The following is a 19,695-nucleotide window of genomic DNA, read 5'->3' as shown; positions in this document are numbered from 1 at the left end:
ATAATATATATTCCCTTTGCCACACTGTCCGTTCATTTTTCCCTGTCGCAACAGGAGTACAGACCTGTGATTAAGGGCTAATGCCTTCGAAATAATAAGACATTACATGTCACAGGCTACACCAAGCCAGTTCATCCAGGTTGTCTCATCTAATACCCCAGGCCTCCTGTGAGGTAGGGAGGGGAGGAAGGTATTTTCAACGCCACCTGACTGGTGAGGTTGTTCACTTTGACCAGGTTCAAAGGCTCCAGTTCTTTAAGACAGGGAGTGAGCATCCCAGTTTCCTAACTTTCAGTCCTGTGACCCCTTCAGTGGTGCTCACAGCCCTCTGAGTCCAGTGTCCAGTGTGACAGTGTGAGCAGATGGAAGGAAGGGGAACAGAAGAGCAGTTGTGTAGAGGAGACAGCCTAGAGCCACTAGCTACTTCTCTTTCTCTGGAGATGGAGGATTTGATGCTTCTGAGGAAGTTGGAACAGGGAATTTCCTACCCATCCTGCAGAGGAAAGAAAAGCTAAGGGTCTTGTCTTCATTTTTCCATCTTTCCACTCCCTTCCCAGGAAAGGAGGGAGGAGGGTTGGCCCGATTCTCTCAAGGCTTGGCATGTGGGTACCACATGCTAGACTCCCTTAAAGTCTCATGTTCATTCTCAGGCCCAGCCTGCTGGCCTTTAGGTGATGTGCCGTCGTGAGGCCTAGGCCATGCCCAAGATGGAGGAAAGCCCTTGAAGCTTGCCTGGAGGAAGAGGCATGCAGGGCACCCAAGGAGGAGCAATAGGCCCTGGGCTGTCCCCTGTGGACAGACGGACACTTCTGTTCTGCAACTTTATCCTGGCTGTAGCTTGGGGCCAAGTGAATTTCACAGGGTGAGTGGCAGCTGCTTGAGGGGTGGGGATGGGTGGGAGGGAAGAGACCTATGTTCTCGTTCTCTCTCTCTCTCTCTCTCTCTCTCTCTCTCTGTGTGTGTGTGTGTGTGTGTGTGTGTGTGTGTGTGTGTGCGCGCGCGTGCGCACGTGCCTGCCTGCCTGCCTGTCTGTCTGTCTGTCTTCTTGGGTAGGACCAGACAAAAGCTTTAGCTCTCACTCAGAGCCCACTTCAGATTCCTTGGTCTCCCACTCGTACGCCAGTCCAGACATCTTGGCTGTGTTATTATCCATCTCTAAATCTAAAAGTTCTACATCTGAAGCTCTGTGTTACGTTTTCAGCGCTCCGAGAGGATCCTCTAAAATTGAGACTGGTTGGGAAGAAGAAAAAGATCAGAAGAAGCAGGAGAGGACAAGAGAGGGAATGAGGAAGGGGTGAATAGGATCAAAATATATCATATGCATGCATAAAAAGTATTATCAAGTATAATTAATATATGCCAGTTTAAAAAACAAATTAAAAACTCTGAAAATTGCATGTAATAGATTTTATACACATTCTTCTTTAGGGCTGAAGGTTTATATTTCTCCTAAAATTCTTGAGGAGACTAGTAACCCTTATTAGACTCTGTACTCATACCAAAAGTAGATGTGCTATGATGCTTCTTTGAGCATCAAGTTCAAGCATACACGCCAGGCCTCCCAGTGCTCCAGAAGGCAGATAGATCGTCTATAAACTTTCTGTAAGAAAGGGACACAGCTTAGAAAGGGGGTCATCTCCTGGGTCCCAAAACCAGATAGGCCGAGAGCCAGCAGCATCCCAGGTTCAGACCCTGGAGCTCCAGATGTGGGACTCTACCTTGTCTCCTTCTACCCACCCCATAGAAGGAAGCAAGCATGGCTCCTTGGCCCCAAGGTTGGGGTTTTCTGATATCCCCTTGTATGGGCAGGGGGCGGGGGGGGGGGGTTGGGGGGAGGAGGTAGCACAGGAACTACCATTGGTTCCCCAGACCCTTTAAATCCTTCTGCTAACTTCCTCATCCCTTTGTTATGTGCCATTTCTCCTTCACTTCAGCCCCCCTCTCTTCCACACTGGCTCTTTCAATCTACCTAGCATTTCAGGAGGCCTCCACATCTTTCTGCACCCTCCCCATGTTTTCCCAGAGACCAGGTTCTTCGAGTCCTGGCCAAAAATGAGAAGCAGCTGTCACTTCTCAGGGATCTGGAGAGCCAGAAGCCTCAGAAGGTGAGGATTGCTCCTGGGGACACTACCATCAACCTCACTTGCACCTCAATTCCTTATCTTGCCCACTTACACCTTCCAATCCTAAACCTTCCTTCCTCAGGTCTCCAAAAAGGATCACTAGATTCTGGACAAGCTCAAGGTGGCTTCTCTGCCATATGTTAGGGACATGTCCCCATAAAGTTGGGTGGCCTTTGTAAGTTGTGATTCCTTTAGCTTTCCCTTCTATCATGGATGGGGGATTATGAGCACACTCTGAAAACAGCTGCAATGTCCTACAGCCATAGGAAAGCGCAGATGTCCCTGCTGTGGTACCATGTACCATAGGGGCCCCTCTCACATCTGCCTTCCAATTGGAATGGCCTCACTTGGCAAATGTGTTGTATTTGGGTCTGTGTCTGTCAGCCTGGGTATCTGTTTCCAAGAACATTTGTCCTCTACAAGTTTTTACAATGGAAAACATTTTCTTTGATAATTATAATCGAGAGCTTTTGTTTGAGGGCTTGTAAAACAACCAGTTTTTTCTGGACGTGGCCCAGAGTGCTTGCAGCTATTTGTACAAGTGCCCCATCAATGAGGGATTCCACCACTCTGAGTGTCTTCATTTTACAAATGTATAGGCAGATATAGGGGCAGCTATTTGTACAAGTGCCCCATCAATGAGGGATTCCACCACTCTGAGTGTCTTCATTTTACAAATGTATAGGCAGATATAGGGGCATGGGCTCCCGATTTGCCTCCTCTTCTCTCGGGACTAGAAGAGGTGATGTTCACTCTCCTCACCTGGGTTCTTGCCCAGGCTAATGGCCAGTGATGGCGGTCTCACTTGTAGGAACTCTAGGCTTTGTGGATCCAGATGACATTGCAGTGAGAGAGTGAGCCGGGAGGTAGACTAGGAAATGAGGAAGGAACCTTGGTGAGGAGGGGCTTTATTCCTGTTTGTAGACCCTGAGATTTGATTTTTTGTTTTGTTTTGGTTTTTGTTTTTTTGTTTTTTTTTGGAACTGGATCCCTTTGAAGTATAAAAGAAACCTAGTCCTCCAGGATGCCTACCGAGTATATAAGGACAGTCGACAAACACAGCTGTGTTTCTTTCTTTTTTCTTTCTTTGTGAACAAGGTGGACTTCTGGCGTGGCCCAGCCAGACCTAGCCTCCCTGTGGACATGAGAGTTCCCTTTTCTGAACTACCCAGTGTTAAAGCTTATTTGAAGTCTCACGGCCTTGCCTACAGCGTCATGATAAAGGACATCCAGGTGAGAGCCTACCCTGGCTCACAGTGAGTTCACCTCCCATATTTCCTTTTGGTTGGTTTATACCATGGGAGGGTGGGAACAACCTCAGGCTTAAGAGCAGACATCTTGCTTGTGGGTACACAGCTGTATGTTTATGGATACATTATGGAAGAAATTAAATTGTACATTCTGGGCTTGGGGATGTAGCTCTGAGGTTAGACTATTTGCCTGGCATGCATGAGGCCCAGGGTTCAGTGCTTGACTCTGCAAAGAATGAGACTTACAACTGGGCATAGTGACACACACCTGTAATTCCAGTACTTGGGAAGTAAAGGCATCATAAATTCAAAGTCATCCTGAGCGCTGTAGTAAGTTCAAGGCCAGTTTAGGGTAGACAGCCTGTCTCAAAACAAAAAGCAAACAAATAAGACAGCACACATGAACACATGCAAAGCCAAACCAAACTAAATAGAACATGAAAAAAATGTACATTTCTAAGAGAAAATATAAGTCTGGGAAAGAGTTTTCTCAAGGAGGCAGGGAGTATAGTAATGGATTTATCCTCTTCTGGAAGAGTTGGCAGCTACTAGCAAAGAGTAAGAAGGAAAAATTGAGACAGAAGGGACAATTTAGGTCCTTCCAAGGCACCTCTGATGGCTTCCTTTGCTTCTCTAATGACTTCTTCCTCTTGTCCCTTTGTCTCAGACATACAGTCCTAGAGGAATCTGTGAAAGAAAGAAGCCCCAAGTAACCCTGCCACATTTTCCTTCCTTCTCTGTGCCTCATGGACTCCAAACATCTTCCCCAGAGGGGAGTCTTCCTCTCTAGGGGAGTATGGCAAACCTAGTTTAGGAGCCAGAGAATACTGTCCTAAACTCCCACTGGATTCCACATCTTACACTGTTTTTTTCTGAGCACTGTGAAAATCTACTTCATCCACTCTGTGTTCAAAGACATCCCAAAGACCCTCACAGGTCTGGGGAGATGGCTCAGGGTGGTTGCAGTTCTCTCCAGCACCCAGACCAAGCACAGCTGCTGCCTGTAATCCCAATGCTGTGAGGGTGGGGGAGGGGGGAGGGGCAGGGGCAAGGGGAGAGACATTGGGATCCTGGGGTTTTCTGGTTAGCCAGTTTATAATCAGAGAACAACAGGTTCAGCGGAAAAACCTTGTCTCCAAAAATAAGGGGAGAGTGATTGAATAAGACGCCCGACATTGACTACTGGTGCTCGTGTGAATACATGCCTATAACGGAGAGAAAAAGAGGTTTGGGTAGCACAGCCTTCTTTCATAGCAGATCTTTGGGTACCATGCAGATGTTAAGGCTCCCAGGCTGCATCCTTGTGCAGATTCTGTGGTTGCCTTTGTACCTGTAGAATTGTATCCACGGAGCCTCATTCCTAGCCATGCTGCTTGCACTAATCTCCTCTAAGGGCTCAGAGTGTGGGAACAGGGAGCCTCTCAACACGCACGCACTTGACACCGCATGCCAAGGGATCAACGCATTAGGCAACATTCCTTTCCCAGGGCAGCACAGGGCTGGGGCACTGGGTCCATTCAAAGTCCTTTATCCTTCACAGACACATCTGTTTTCCCGCTCAACATGTGGGGGTGGGATGTTTCTCTAATTAAATCCCCCACAAACAAAAATGGAGAAACTCACACAGACAAAGGAGGCTACCACATCAAAAGAACAGAACTGAGTTCTCATTTTTAGCCCATGCCTCTATTTTGAATTTCCCATTTCCCTGCTTCTGCTGAGCCAACCCTGGGAACCCAGCAGCATTTGGCAAACAGATACTCAGAACTCTCAACAAACTTTGTTGATTACTGCATCCCCGGAGCTTCCCTCACGGGCCCCTCTTAGAGACAGCCTCTCCTGAAGTCCCCAAGCCTGAGCTCCTGTGGGATTTGTCACTCCTTCCCGGGAAAATGCCTGAACTTTCTGCTCTAACCTCTGCAAGCAAATCTCCAACGTGCAATCTGCAAAACATTAAGTCCGGGCTGCCCTCCTCGAGGTCACTCTGTGGCTTTGAGGGCGCCAGGGGTGGGGTGAGGCTGTTGTTCTTGGTTGATTTGTGGTGACAGCGGGGGGGGGGGGGGGGGGGGGGGGGGTGGGGAGGGAGGGGTGCAGGTCAGAGAGGCTCAGAAGCACTGACAAGACTAGAAGGCGCTTTGCACACCCAGGTTGATGCAGAGCAAGCTTATTCGAGCTAAGGACACACAGGCTTAGCTCTAGTACTAACTGTGTCCCCTCATAGTGAGCCTTCAATAAAGGTAGCTTGAATGATGATCAAGGTGTCCAGGGCTGACAGTGTGCAGGGGTCCTTAACGATACATTGGTCTCTCCTAGAGTCTGTTTTGCTCCCGCTCATCTGAGCACCTCTGGCCTTGGCTTAGGACTTAATAAATGTTAGCTGAATTAATATATATGAGAAGGTGAAGGAAAAGGAGATGTGTTTGGCAGTGAGGGCCAGGCACAGCCAATCATGGAAAACTTAGCTGGTGGATTTTTGGATTTTGTCCAGAGGAGAATTTTGAGGAGGGGACCTGTATCTTCCTTTTCTACCTCTGCATCTGGGAGTACTTAGAAAGACAGTTGTACTCCATGCACAGAACCCACCAAGTACCCGAGTGCGCGTGTATGTACACACACACACACACACATACACACAAACACACACATACACACACAAACACACACACACAAACACACACAAACACACACAAACACACACATACACATGCGCGTGCACGTCTACAATGTGCTGAGTGTTGGGCAAGGCACTTGGAAACACAGAAACTGAAAATGAAAACAAGCCCCCCAAACTCAGGCTGTATCCAGGAGAGCTAGAGAGAGTGGGATGGGGTGGGGGATGGGAAGGAGGGGAGTAAATGCGTGATTACCGTGGAGTGGGTGAGTGCCATGATGGAGTGCGCACAGGTTGCTATGGGAGCGAATACCAGAGGCACTGCACGTCACCAGCTCTGTGAAGCTGTAATTACCCATGTGTGCGTGTGGCTGAGGAGGGGGGGCGCTTTAGGAGAAGGAGGCCCCCACCCAGATTTGATGATGGGACCGGGTTCCTTGTAAAGGGTATCTTCTGCCCCGTGAAATGGGCAGAGGGGAGACATAGAAGGGTCTTTTACACCGCCAGATTTGCATTTCTCAAACACCACTCTTACCGAGCTTGTGTTGAGCTGGGGACAGGGCCCGGGAGACTGACAGGCAGGAGGTTAGTCGGGAAATTGCAGTGGGCCAGGCAAGAAATTATCTGATGCTGAGGGTGCTTGATTTGCATTTAATTTTTCTTCACCTCTTCGTTCCTTTCAGTCCTTCAGTGTTTTTCCCCCCTCCCTGGAACGAGTCACTACAGAAAGGCTTCACTGGGGCAATCAGTGCTTGGGATTTTAATGGCTTTTTTCTGATTACAAAATTAATAAATATTCATGTTAGATAATTTGGAAAAACAGGAGAAAAGCACAAGAAGAAAACAAAAATCACCCGTGCTCTGACCATCCAGAGAGGAATACAATTTAGCATGAATACCGCTTCACCAGCTCCCCTCTCTGTGGGCCGGTCCACATCAGCATACAAATAGGCAGTTACTGAGCCTATCTGAAAAGAAAATCTTTCTGATCCCCTCTCTAGCTACCGTCTATCTCTCTGCTTCCTTCTAAAACAAAACTAGAAATAAGGACTTTTTATTTGTTTGGTGCACCCATCATCCCCTTTGCAGGCTGTCTCTCCCTCACTTCCCCAAAAGGGCCCTGGACAAAGCACAGGAACACCTAGTCCACTTGGGCTCTAATTGCACATCTTTCGGGGTGCAGTTCAGTGATGTCTCTCCTCTGGTCCCCTAGGACTCTGTACTGTCCCGGCTGGCCTGGTTCCCTGGTTGCTCTGTCAATCACAGTGTTCCTGTTTGCAGGAAAACTCAAAATTGTTCTCTGCACTTTGGTCCAGGGAAACTGAGCTAAGTCCCCTGACCTCTTCATGACCCCCTATGTCTCCAGCTGAAGTCCTCCCTGAACTCCAGCACTGACTGTCTGAGGGTCCTTGAAAACTCTACAGGTACAAAGGGAGTGTCCTAAGTCCCCATTTGCTCCTCTACAGCCCCTGGAGCTCAGAAGTCTTCTGGGAACAGAGGATGGAGCCATTCTGAACTCTTCAAACCCTCCACCCAGCCTACTGCGAACTCTAGAGTGTTTCTTCAAATACTCCTGACACATCCAAACTACCACTGTGGGTCAGCATAACTAAAACCAAGGGGACTCCTCTCTCATTGTTTCACAAAGGGTCTGAACAGCCAACAACCTTCTGCCATCATGAGAACTGGGATCACAGGAGGGCCAGGCTCTGTTCCAGGAACTATCTAGCCGTTCTCCTCAGCCTCATTCCTGCTTCCTCATGATCCAGTCTCAAGGCAGCAGCCAGATGTGTCCTTTACAAAATATATAAACCCAATGTTCAGCCTCTACCTGATACCTTTCAATTGGGGGCTGGGTATCCCATCTCTCTGGAGATGGAGCTAGGAGGATGTTAAATTCCAGGTTGGCTATGTAGTAAGACTGTCATAAATGCAAGCAAGCAAGCAAGCAAGCTACCAAGCTAGCTAGCAAGCAAATGAAAGTGCACAGAAGGGAAGGCAGGCAGACAAGCTCTCATAAATGCAAAGTTCTTGCAAAGACCAAGGCTCTAAGTGAGCCACTCCCCACCCTGGGTCATCCATGCTCTCTAGTGCTTTCTGTCTGCGGTCTTCTTTGATGCTTCTAGAACTTGCCTGGCACGTTTCTGCCTCAGGGCCCTTGTCTGCATTCACATCTTTGTACTTGCTGGGGTCATTCCTGGAATGCTGTCCTAGCAGGTATCTGCATGGCCCATTTGCTCACAGCTTTCAAAATCTTCCTCCCGTGTCAGCTCTCATCCTTCTTTTAGCTGTACCTGTCCTCTCTCCTGTCATGGTCATTACCCTCCTCCTAGCTAAAGTTTGCCCGGTTTTTACTGCATGCCAGGCTGATATTTTACAATATCTGGTTGGCAGCACTTTCCAGAAATGGGGCTTACGAAGCAAACATTAGTTCTAGAGAAGAAAACCGGGGACCCGCCTGCTGAAAGCACACAGCTCCCCACCCTGTGCTGAGTCTGTGGAGGTCTGTGATTGGAGCAAGGCTCTAAGGAGATCAGGCATTCTCTAGGCCTCAGCTCTACCTTTGGGGTCCTAGGCTGCTGCTTTGCTTCATTGCAAGGGTGCTGTTTTCTGCCTAAAGCGTCACTCTTCCTCATCCCTGTAATGAATGAATTCACATCCAGGTCTCACTGTCCAGGTCAGTTACTGGCCTCTGAGGAGGTAAATGGCTGACTTCTGAGCTTCTCATTCTGTTTTCTCCCTTGAGGAGCCTGACAGGGTTGCTCGACATCCTGAACCCATGCGAGGCCTCATTCTCGGCTCTTATCCTCTTCCCTTAGCCCCCGAAGGGAGCAAACATCCGCAAGGTTTTTAGGCCAGGGTAGATTAATGTTCCTGGAATTGAGGCCCAGCTGTGAGGACGGAGGATTCCCAGCTCCTAGGAGGGTGTCCTATCCATTCATGGGACTGGGAGGAAGTTTGGAAAGATATTTGCAACTTGGTGCCAACCTCCTATTTGCCTCCAATCTGATTTCTAGAACAAAGACTGTTCAACTCCTCAAAGTTCTTTCCTATAGCTATCTCTGGCCATGTTGCAAGAACTGGGCCATCTATGGCTTTCTTCCCAGTTCTCCTCCCTCACCCCCAATCATCCAATCCCTATTCAAGCCCTACTGCATCCTGGGACATTTAACCTCTTGTAACTTCATTCTACTGGGTGTAGAACAAGACTAGGCCTGCCCGGACCCAGTTGTCAGCCAGTTGTCAGCCTGCTCACAGCTGCTCACCACAGCTGGTTGTGCCAGCCCTCAGTGACAGACACACATTGGTCACGGTGGGCTGGGGAGATTTAGGTGGATTTCCTGGGAAGAAGATACATTCCTTTTGTGAGAGCTTCCCAGGGTGGTACTTGAGAGTGACCCTCAAGGACAAGGCCTTCTCCAGCCATGCCTGACGTACACAGTCATTCTGGCTTTACCCAAATGCAAAGCCCCAAGCTAGGCCAGCCTAGCTAGAAACATGGCAATTATAATTACCGACCATGTACTTGGTGCTGAGACATGAAGTCCTTTGAGCTACAGACATTGATTTCTCGTTTCATTTTTAAATCTGTAATCTATGAAGTTGAGAGTCGTGAACAAGTGGACAGGGCCCTTGGGGGAAAAATGAGTTACTGGGCAAGTCACCTCATACAGAGCAGTGGGTGGGGACCCTCTCTCTCCCCCAGCCCCAAGGACTGAAGACATTGCAGCTGGCACTTCACATTAGCCATGAAAGGTTTGGTTCTGGTATTATTTATTTATTTATTCACTTAAAAGCCCTTGCTCGCTCAAGTAGTACAAGCATGCTGCCAAAACGTAAGACGAGAGTATGGGGGGAAATGTTCAAAATTCTAATCTTATTCGAACAGGCGCCATTAGCATTTTGTTATATTTATTTTTGGCATTTTAATGTCTTGTTTTCCTGTGCTTGAGAGTACTTGATTTCCATGACTTGAAGAAACTTTTTAATTGCAAGAATAATATGATAGAGTTTTCAGTTGTTAACATTCTGCATACTTCTGGTTCCTCTCTTTATCTATATTTATTTATATACACACACACACAAATATGCATATCTTGTGTGTATATGTTATTATTGCTAGGCTTGAGGAATCCAGTGCTGGGAACAGGAAGATCTGCTTTTTATCTCATCTCTGCCACTTCTTAGCTATGCATTGAAGAGCTGTCACTATCCAATCTGTTTTATCTCTAAAACACCACTAGTTAATTCCTTCCCTGGAATCTGGTCATCTGACCAGATCAAGTGAGAGAGAACATGAGAATAAAGATACCACAGACCAAAGGGTACTGGTCCCCAAATAAGGCAATATCCAAACTGTGACTCAAAGCTTAAGGGAAGGTCCCTTTGAATGGATGAGGATGTTGGTTGACATCCTCAGGCAGAAGGGCTTGGGAGCTTTCCACTTGGCATAATCAGTGTCAATCCTGGACCTGCCTATCTCACTCTGACCTAAGCTGGGAAAAGTGTCCCAGCAGTGATTTCAGCAGGGGGGTAGTGTGAGCCATCAATAGTCACCTCAACCCAGGCGCTTGACTGTCCTCCCTTCCTGTGGTCAGTGGGAAGCTTTACATGAAGGCTAATTGCCAACAGCAAACCATCTGTCAAGCGCGTTGCTTCTGACTCATGTGCTGTATCTGGCAGGCAGTTAACATGACGAGAATATTCACACACTCATCATGCTGTAGGATGGCTTTGTCCATATCTGGCTTTCTGAAATGGCTTGGATACCAGTTGCCTAAGCTTCTTCCCGGAAGAGAAGTTGATGTTGGGAGTCATAGCCGTCATCTGCTCCCCCAGGGTAGTCAGCACCCATGGTTCAGTTTTTAAAGTACCAAAACAACGTTGGCAGGAAACCATGATCATCTTTCTTAATACACCTTCATATCCGCCATTACATTTTATCCTGTAAGGCAGCGCAACACAGACTGTTGTTCTAATTCTTAAGCTGAGCAATCTAAGGCTACAGTAAGTTCTACCATAAGTTGGGAGCAGAGATGGACTTAAAATCTGTCTCTCTAGACTGATGGGTTCTGTGTTCATTTGGGCAATGTTAGCATGGATGTCAGTACATTAAGAGTCACCCTTCAACCATATATATCCTCTGTTGCACACGATCATGGTGGTTCACTCCCCCTGGTGTCAATGCTGTGGTTCCAAAGCCCTCTTCTGCCTTTCCAATGTGTTTTCCTATCTGCTAGGTGCTTCTGGATGAAGAGAGAGACGCCATGGCGAAGTCCCGCAGGCTGGAACGCAGTACCAACAGTTTCAGTTACTCCTCTTATCACACTCTGGATGAGGCAGGTCCATCTGGGCAAGGTCTAGACACTAAGGCTTCTGAACCTCTGGGGATTGCAAGGATCAGGCAGAGACCAGAGAAGTATTCTGAGACTATAGAGATATAAACGTGGGAGAGTACAGAGAAGAGACATTAGGCAAAGGGATGTAGATAGCCCAAGGGGTCCAGAATCAGAGAGCGGGAGCAAGAGCTCAGAAGTACACCTAGGTGGGTTCAGAGTCTATGAAATGGTTCATTGGTTGGCACATTAAGGTGCAGATCTATTTATTATAGCCAGAACAAAGGAGGTGGAGGCTGCCTTCATAGACCATTCCCTGACTAACTGATTCATTGATCTCCTTGTGACCAGCCCTGGTGCTCTGTGGCCCCAGCTGTAGATTCTTGAAGCCATCCATGAGTGGCATCAATCTAGGAACACTGAGAAGCCATGCTCATGGAAATAAGCAGTCACTTTTACTTGTCAAAAATGTATGATGTAGTGACACCCAGCTAGATGTTAGTGATAGTCATTGTGTTTTAAGAGAACAAGAACTTCCACTCCAGAAAGAAACCCAAGGAAAAGGCCTCATTTGCCTGTTAAAGGACATGACATTATTGATATTGTCTACTCTATCATTCTTCTCATTTCCCAAGACCTGTAATGGAGTAATGGAGAATCCATTTTCTTTCTAATATATATATATATATATATATATATATATATATATATATATATATGACAAGAAAATGAACTAATATAAACTGTCACTGTTATTGATGTCAACAATAAATAAAACACGACCCTTCCCTTCAAGCTGCTAAGTCTAGAAGGAGCGAAAACGACATAAAACAGCACTGCACAGTTTATGAGATCTGTTAAATGGATAAAACGGACCACAGGGTGAAGGCAAGAGAATGAATTTTCAACAGAGAGACCCATGTTAGTCATGTCTAGGAATTTGTTTATTTATTATTATTTTTTAGACAGATCTTCCTGTGTAGCCCAGGCTGGTTTGAAATGCAAGTCCTCCTGCCTCTGGCTCCCAAGGACTGGGCTTACAGACATGAGGTATCACAGGCAGCTCATGTCTAGGATCTGAGTGAGCTCGATACATGTTGTTCTCTCAGGTGAGGTGAAAGTGTAGTTCTGTGTGGGCACAAGGAACCTGGCATTCTTACCAGGCCACAACTTTATGTCCTTTAGCTCTGAGGGTGTCTTTAGGATTTGTAATTCTTGATCTGTATTCCTTTAGACTCCCAGGGGAGGTAGGAAGCAATAAAGAAAGTGGGGGGTGGATGAATGAACCCCATTTGCTGACATGCTTGGGCTCACCCTCTCCCCACTTAAACTCCCAGTCTGATAAGATTTTTTTTTATCATTTTTAGATATATAGTTGGATCGACAACTTTGTAGCTGAACATTCTAATCTTGTCTCCAAAATTAACATTGGCAAGAGCTTTGAAAACCGGTCCATTCTTGTCCTGAAGGTAAGAGCCTACTGAACCAGGCAGTAGACTACACAGTGGGCATCTTTATCCTAATATTGAGCTCATTGGTAAGCAGCTGGGCAGGATTTTCTGGCTAGGGAAGATAGATGTGTGTATCCTGTGCTACAGATCCATGAGCTTGTGTCATCAGGGACTCACCCTTGTGAGGATGGGATGGTGGCAGTGTGGTGACCCAGGCAGGAAGTAGTGGAAGGTGCTAAGGAGACAGGGCTGTGGAGCGTCAGTTGTCACCTCAGCTCAGGGTGAGTGTGGGTGAGTCAGTGCCCTTCCTGTTGCCAAACTTGCTTCACCTGCTAAGTGAGAACAGAGGTGCATGTAGGATTCATTTGACAATGACTGAGGTCATCTGCCTTAGACAGCCCCATAGATGGGCATGCAGCTCTGGAGAAACCTTCCAGCCCTTCATGGGGGCCACTGAACGCAGCTTGAGCAACTGTGGTCACTGTAGTGCCCTTGGTCATGATGGAAGCAGGATGTAATAGCACAAGCCCCAGAAAAGAATCAATCCATAGCCTGTGCTCCAGCAGCGTGTGAGCCATGTGGGTACTCAGCATCGGTTGTCAAGGGGGAGAGGTACTGAGCTCTCACAGGGCTCTGGTGCTTCTGAATAGTCATGTAGCCTTGCTTAACTTTGCTGTGACTAAACTTGCTTCTACTTTGATCTCTCACCAGGTATTACTAAGTCTTTGCTCCTCAAAGTGTGGCTTTGTACATCAGGGGACCCTCATCACCCGATAGCCCACGCATTAGAAATGCAAACTCTGAACCCCTCCGTAGATCCACTTCACCATAACCTGCATATTGTTTAATATTTCCATGAGACGCATGTGCCCAGAGAAGTGTGAGAGGCACAAGTCTTAAGATACTTTCAGTCTCAAGAAATTCTATATTTCAGGTTGGGTGACTTTGCCTTCCAAGAGTAGCACTGTAAGGCAAAGGCCACACCATGTGTTCAAACTTCATATGTAGGTAGGTAGACCAGCATGTCCTCCTTGTCTCTGGTTAAGTCCTCTGACATACAGATTCATTCCAGACCATAAGGATGCATCTTTGAGGGACAGCACCATGGCTGTCTTGATCACACCTTTGTTTGTGGTCTGATTCTTTGCTCCAGTTCAGCACTGGCGGTCCGAATCGCACGGCTATCTGGATCGACACTGGGATTCATTCCCGAGAGTGGATTACTCATGCCACTGGCATCTGGATCTCGCAGAAGGTCAGCTGGGAATGGCAGCTGAGGAATAGCCTCAGGGATACATTTGATGACCCAATGCCACCCCTTCCTGTGGCCACTGGGCTGTTTTAGAGTCCTGCTGCACTGCTGAGGGATACCTGGCAAGGACCGCCTCCTGTCACCCTCTCTTGCAGATTGTCAATGCATATGGCAAAGACCATGTCTTGAAGAAAATATTGAACACTATGGACATTTTCATAGAGATTGTCACCAACCCTGATGGCTTTGCTTTTACTCATAGCATGGTAAGGACAGCTGGGGAGCCTCAATAATGGTCATCTGGAGTATGTATTGGGTTAGAGAAATGTCAGGGTAGCCTCTGGAGCTGGCTTTTTCAGGAGCTTTCCGCCTCTGGAGCTGGCTTTTTCAGGAGCTTTCCGCAGAGAGCCTGACTGGCAAAAAGGGGGTTGTTGAGGTATTCAAGCTATGAGATTAAAACCATCTTGCCCAACAACCTGCCCGCTGCCCAAGGAAGCTTCTACCACCAGCCTACAATTAGACTTCTCACCAATCCTTACTTGAACCACAGATCCAATCTGCTCACCATCTGGTTCAGCTCCATGTCAGCCCATCCTGTCCCCAGGAGCTCCCTCCTTTTGCTCCTTCCTGCCCCATTAGGACCCCCTCCTCCTTTCATGGGCCAGGAGGTTAGCTATCTCATCTCTGGGGGTGGGCCCAATTAATGAGGCTGAATGACCTGGGTTTTCTCAGAATCGCTTGTGGAGAAAAAACAAGTCCAGTCAACCCGGCATCGTCTGTATTGGTGTGGACCTCAACAGGAATTGGAAGACAGGCTTCGGAGGTATGGCAGCCTGTTGCATCCAGGGGCGGGACTTGAGGAGGAGTGGTTGGTCTTAGGTCGGTCCTCCCATACCATCAGAGTTTGTGGACTCATACACTGGGAGGCATGGACAACATCACTGGCTAATCTATGTGTGACATGACCAGGGTCAGGTGAACACATAGCTAAGCCTGAGTATGGAATGTAGGTGAGGTTGCACATGTGATACATGGATCTGTATGCTAAGCCTTCATGGGGACATTTAAGAGAACCCTTAGATATTAAAATGAAGACACATTGCAAGTATCAGATCCTGAACATGGCAGAGAAAGGCTCAAGGAGGGTAGCTCATTCTGGCAGGGTTATACCATCCATGGCTGGCTTGGTTTCTTGATGATCTTTTCTGATTGTCTCTCTTTCATACACATGACAAAGGCACAGAGATTAGATAGGGAAACCCAGAGGACTTAGCCTGGATCCCAGCAAATCAGCAATTGGATGGGTGGGATTCCAGAACCCATCAGGATAGTCAACAGTATACACTCAACCTCAGCCCCAGATGTGATATCTATACTCCACAGTGGAGACAAGGGTTGGCTCTCCAAGGGAAACCAAGCCCCTGTGGTTAACAAACAGATCCACAACTTGACGGCCAAGCTATCGGTAAAACATTCTATATCTAGGTGTCTGTGGCTTTGTACATCTGGCTTCTTGGAGGTCGTTCACGCTGAAAAATAAGGAAATTTGTAAAGGGTGGAGAGCAAAGCCTCCAGATCACGTGGTGGTGGGGGTCTGAGGATCAGGGCCATGTGAGAACCACTGTGACAAGGGATCATGGCTGTGTAAAATTAGACCTGTCTGTCTCTCAATTGACCAGGGTTGACCTAGGTGGACAATCATGGATCGTTCAGGCCTGACAATACTCACAAATCCTGAGGCAGCCCAGTTTAGAGGTAGACAAATCCTGTCTTAAAGAAAATAACATTTGTGGGTCTCTCTGTGAACAAATAAGTAAATCTGTGGATATACAATGTAAAAAACAATTATTGGGGCAGAGGAGCCCAAAGGGGAGGAAAAGCTCCCATAATCCCACTACCCAAAGATTAGTGCTTTAATAATTCACCATGTACTTTCGGAGATTTCCCCTTGCTACAAATTACTTTTTTAGGGAAGGAAAAACAAACAGCTAATGAATCCATTAGCAGGTACTTGTAAGGCAGGCAGACTCAGAGGACCTTGACTGTGGACGTCAGAGAGGCAGCAGCTAATTCCCATTTGGTCAGGGGAAGATTGGTTTATTCTGTTTAGCTCAAACCAGAACTAATGGCCTGAAGTGTTTCTCCATATTTGGGCACAGCCACCTGGCCGTTGGCAGGGGAACGGCTCTTGCCTGCGTGGGCTGCAAACACAGACAAAGCTTTCAGCATCCCCCCGCTCTGCTCATCTGTTGCTATTTGTCATTCATCAAGTGGAGCAGGTGCAGGAGCTCAACAGACACAACAAACAAGGCCACTGTGAGATTAGCTTCTGCCAGCCTGAGGGGCTGCTGCGCTCTCCCTTCTAGCCAGGGTCCCCAACCTTAGGCAGGACCACCCAACCAAGAGGGAATGTGCTCTTTGTGACAGAATGGCCCTCGGGCTGCCTGGGGCCAGGGATAACAAGAGACTCAGGCAGGAAGACCTAGATTATGGTATTCATATTTTCTTACTTGTTGTTGTATGGTGGGTAGCCTGGAGACCTGCCCCCAGAGCACTGTGCCTCCCTCACCTGAACTACAGGGGAGGATTAGTTTGCAGTGGTCTGCTCTTGGCCCCGGGGACAAGAGGGTTGGTTGAGTACCCTCTCAAAGCTTCAGAAGTTGGGGAAGGTCTCTCCATAAGGCAGTCATTTAGGGGAGCTGGAAGGGGAGAAAGAAGAAGGAATGTTTCTCCTTCCCTACGAGTTGCTAACTCACAAATCTCAACCAGCACTGTGTGACATGGTTCCAGGGGAAGGAAGCAAGTAGGCAGAGCATCTAAGAGAAGCAGCACAAGAAATGGAAGCACAGGCCTGGCGGTATAGCTGAGTCATTGGAGCACTTACCACACACTCAGCTCCTCTCTGCACTCTCTTCCAAGTAGGTTCCTTGAGAAAAAATTCTCAAAAGCCTCTTTGTGATTCTCAGATCAGCCTCAAGCAACTCTTGGGAACCATCTTGGTTTCCCCTGGTACACAAGTCCATGGGCTTCTAGGGCTATGGCTGGGAACAAAGCTTCAGCAGATATTGCATCTGAGCCCCTGACCAGCAATGGACCCCAAAAGAGCTAGCCACAGGGGTGCTGCTTACTAGGTTAGGGTGGGATTGGAAGAGAAGGCTCAGGTTGCCCCTGAATGCATCTTTCTAGGTAGGCCTGCCTCTCAGATGGAATCACGGTCAGGACTTAAGCCAAAGCATGAGCAAGGGGCGCTGCCTGAAAAACCCACAGAGTGGCTAAGTCAAGGTGTGGCTCTCTTCTTCATCCTGATGTGTGAGGAGATGAAATCCAACAATAAACATGGCCTAACACAGAGTTTATCTTGTGAACAAAGTCCCATGTGGCCAGCTTGCTCTCAATGGCACCTCTCTTCCAGCGGTGACAGAGGGGCTTCTCTCAGGAAGATTTTGCTTCAGTCACACAGACAAAAGAGAATGCAGTCACCATTTTTCTTTCTTTTCTTTTTTTTCTGAGCTGAGATCTCTCTATGTAGCTTTGGCTGGCCTCCAGGACTCACTCTGTAGACCAGGCTGGCCTTGAACTCATGGAGAGCTGTCTGCTTCTGCCTCTGCTGAAATTAAATTCATGCACTACCAGGTCTGGTCACCATTCCCCTTAAGAGCCTTAACCAGAAATGACACATCATTTCTGCTAAAATTTTCTTTAGTCAGAAGCAGTCACATGAACATGACCTCAACCAACTTGCAGAAGGAGCTTGCAAGATATAAAGGGTTTTTTTTTCCCCCCCACTGTTTCACCACACCTGGGGACTTTAATTCATTGGGTGGTTTTATTTTGCTTTCAGGAAATGGTTCTGCCAAAAACCCCTGCTCAGAGACTTACCGAGGGCCTGCACCCGAGTCAGAGCCAGAGGTAGCTGCGATCGTAGACTTCATCACAGGTCACGGGAACTTCAAAGCTATGATCTCCATCCATAGCTACTCTCAGATGGTCATGTACCCATATGGCCATTCTCTGGAGCCTGTGCCTAACCACGAAGAGCTGGTAAGATTGGCTGGATAGAGTGTGGAAAAGCAGGAAGCTTCTTTCTAGGAAACTCCACCTCATGCATCTGCAGGTGGTTCCTTTGGTTCCCAATACGAGGGTCTGGACCAATGATAGGGAGAGTCTGTGGTAGGAAGAATCAGCCGAGTTGTTCCCAAGTGTGATCAAGTTCAAAGATGGAGGAATTGTACTATCTACGTGGCCAACTTCTAGGACTTCCAAGCCCATGCTTCTCACCAGCTGCTGAGCATGCAAGGCTTGGCAATCCCCTGTCTCTTACTCTCTGGCTGTCATTTGCAGTTCAATCTTGCCAATGATGCAGTAAAGGCTCTCTACAAGGTGCACGGGATCCAGTACATTTTTGGCAGCATCAGCACAACCCTCTGTGAGTGAGCCATATCTGGGGCAAGGCAGGTGCAGCTTGAGCAGTACCACTGACCTAGATGGGCTGGGTGGATGATGGTACCCAGGTAGCTGTTTCTCAGCGGCATTAGTGCACAGACCCTGTTACAAAGTTCTCCGAGGGAAAAGGTTCTCAGTCTATTAGCCTACTTGTGCCACAGGGAAAACTGGTTGGGGATGGGCAGGGTAGGACCCAGGATGAGGTCTGATTCAGGAAGCTTGACATGATCGGGTTCAGGTGGGTTGCAGGACCCACTTTCCACTCAGGATTCTTCTGTATCCTGTGACTACACCTTCTTCCTTCTTCCCAGGCACTTTTTGGCCCTTTTCTTTTTAGATTCAGCCAGTGGGATCACGGTGGACTGGGCTTATGACAGTGGCATCAAGTATGCCTTCAGCTTCGAGCTCCGGGACACTGGACAATATGGCTTCCTGCTGCCAGCCTCACAGATTGTTCCCACAGCCGAGGAGACATGGATGGCGTTACGGACCATCATGAAACATACCCTGAATCACCCCTATTAGCCACACTACTCAGGCCAGAGCAGTTGGGGTTCACCCCTTTCCCTGAAAGTCCTCTTGAATTAAGCATCCCCTCCCCAGACCGCCAGTGGACCCTTAGCAAATAGAAGTGACTTTGAACAGGTCTCACTGCCTCTAGTGTTGGCTGCCATCTCTTCGGGCTGCTTAGGCATCCCCTTAGGGCAGCTTGTCATGTCTGGGACACCTCACCATCCCACCCCCTGCTACCTTCAGAAAAATATGAGGCCTGAGCTCCACCTTTTTCTGTCTTTGCTCCCTATCCCTGTGAACAGCCAAAATATACATTGCCCTAGCAGTTTTTGACATTTTAATAAATCCAGAGGGGACCAGGCTTGATTTAAGCAACAGAATATCCAATGGTAACCCTTCTGTCCCCTTGAGGGAGAAGAGGGTTCTTTCCCTCCACCCTCTCAGACTGGGGACGGGTTGGAGGACACAGTCAAGGGGCTTATTCAAGGGTTGCACTAACACCATGTCTGAATCTGAACAAGTCCCTGGCTTATGACCATCAAGGTTAGGCATGTACTGAGTTGGTCTTAACTGAGAAAGAAAGAGGGCAGCATTTTGAGACCTCAGTGAGGTATGTTCTCTAGCACCGGCCATTGGGGAGTAGGGAGAGGGCCTGCTGTTATGTCCTAGAAGCAAGAAATCAGTCGAAGACTGGAAGTGTTTGTAGCCGTCTGAGG

At 47.8% G+C, this 19,695-nt stretch overlaps 1 protein-coding gene across 2 annotated transcripts; it reads left to right on the top strand.

Annotated features, from left to right (window-relative positions):
- Positions 1 to 734: 734 nt before the first annotated feature.
- Cpa5 (carboxypeptidase A5) lies at positions 735 to 19,462 on the top strand. 2 transcript variants are annotated; one of them, XM_034519084.2, is made up of 11 exons: positions 735 to 862; positions 2,024 to 2,105; positions 3,222 to 3,356; positions 11,225 to 11,323; positions 12,688 to 12,789; positions 13,925 to 14,026; positions 14,179 to 14,289; positions 14,756 to 14,846; positions 17,865 to 18,064; positions 18,365 to 18,449; positions 18,804 to 19,462. In XM_034519084.2, exons 1-11 carry the CDS (start codon positions 747 to 749, stop codon positions 18,989 to 18,991), a joined length of 1,311 nt encoding a protein of 436 aa, XP_034374975.1. In that variant the 5' UTR covers positions 735 to 746; the 3' UTR covers positions 18,992 to 19,462. The 2 variants fall into 2 exon arrangements, with proteins under 2 accessions (XP_034374975.1, XP_034374976.1); XM_034519085.2 differs by lacking the exon at positions 18,365 to 18,449.
- Positions 19,463 to 19,695: the final 233 nt, after the last annotated feature.

This window comes from Arvicanthis niloticus, chromosome 15 (genome assembly GCF_011762505.2).
Source record: "Arvicanthis niloticus isolate mArvNil1 chromosome 15, mArvNil1.pat.X, whole genome shotgun sequence".
NCBI classification, from domain to species: Eukaryota; Metazoa; Chordata; class Mammalia; order Rodentia; family Muridae; genus Arvicanthis; species Arvicanthis niloticus.
This window is presented reverse-complemented; position numbering and strand designations above follow the sequence as displayed.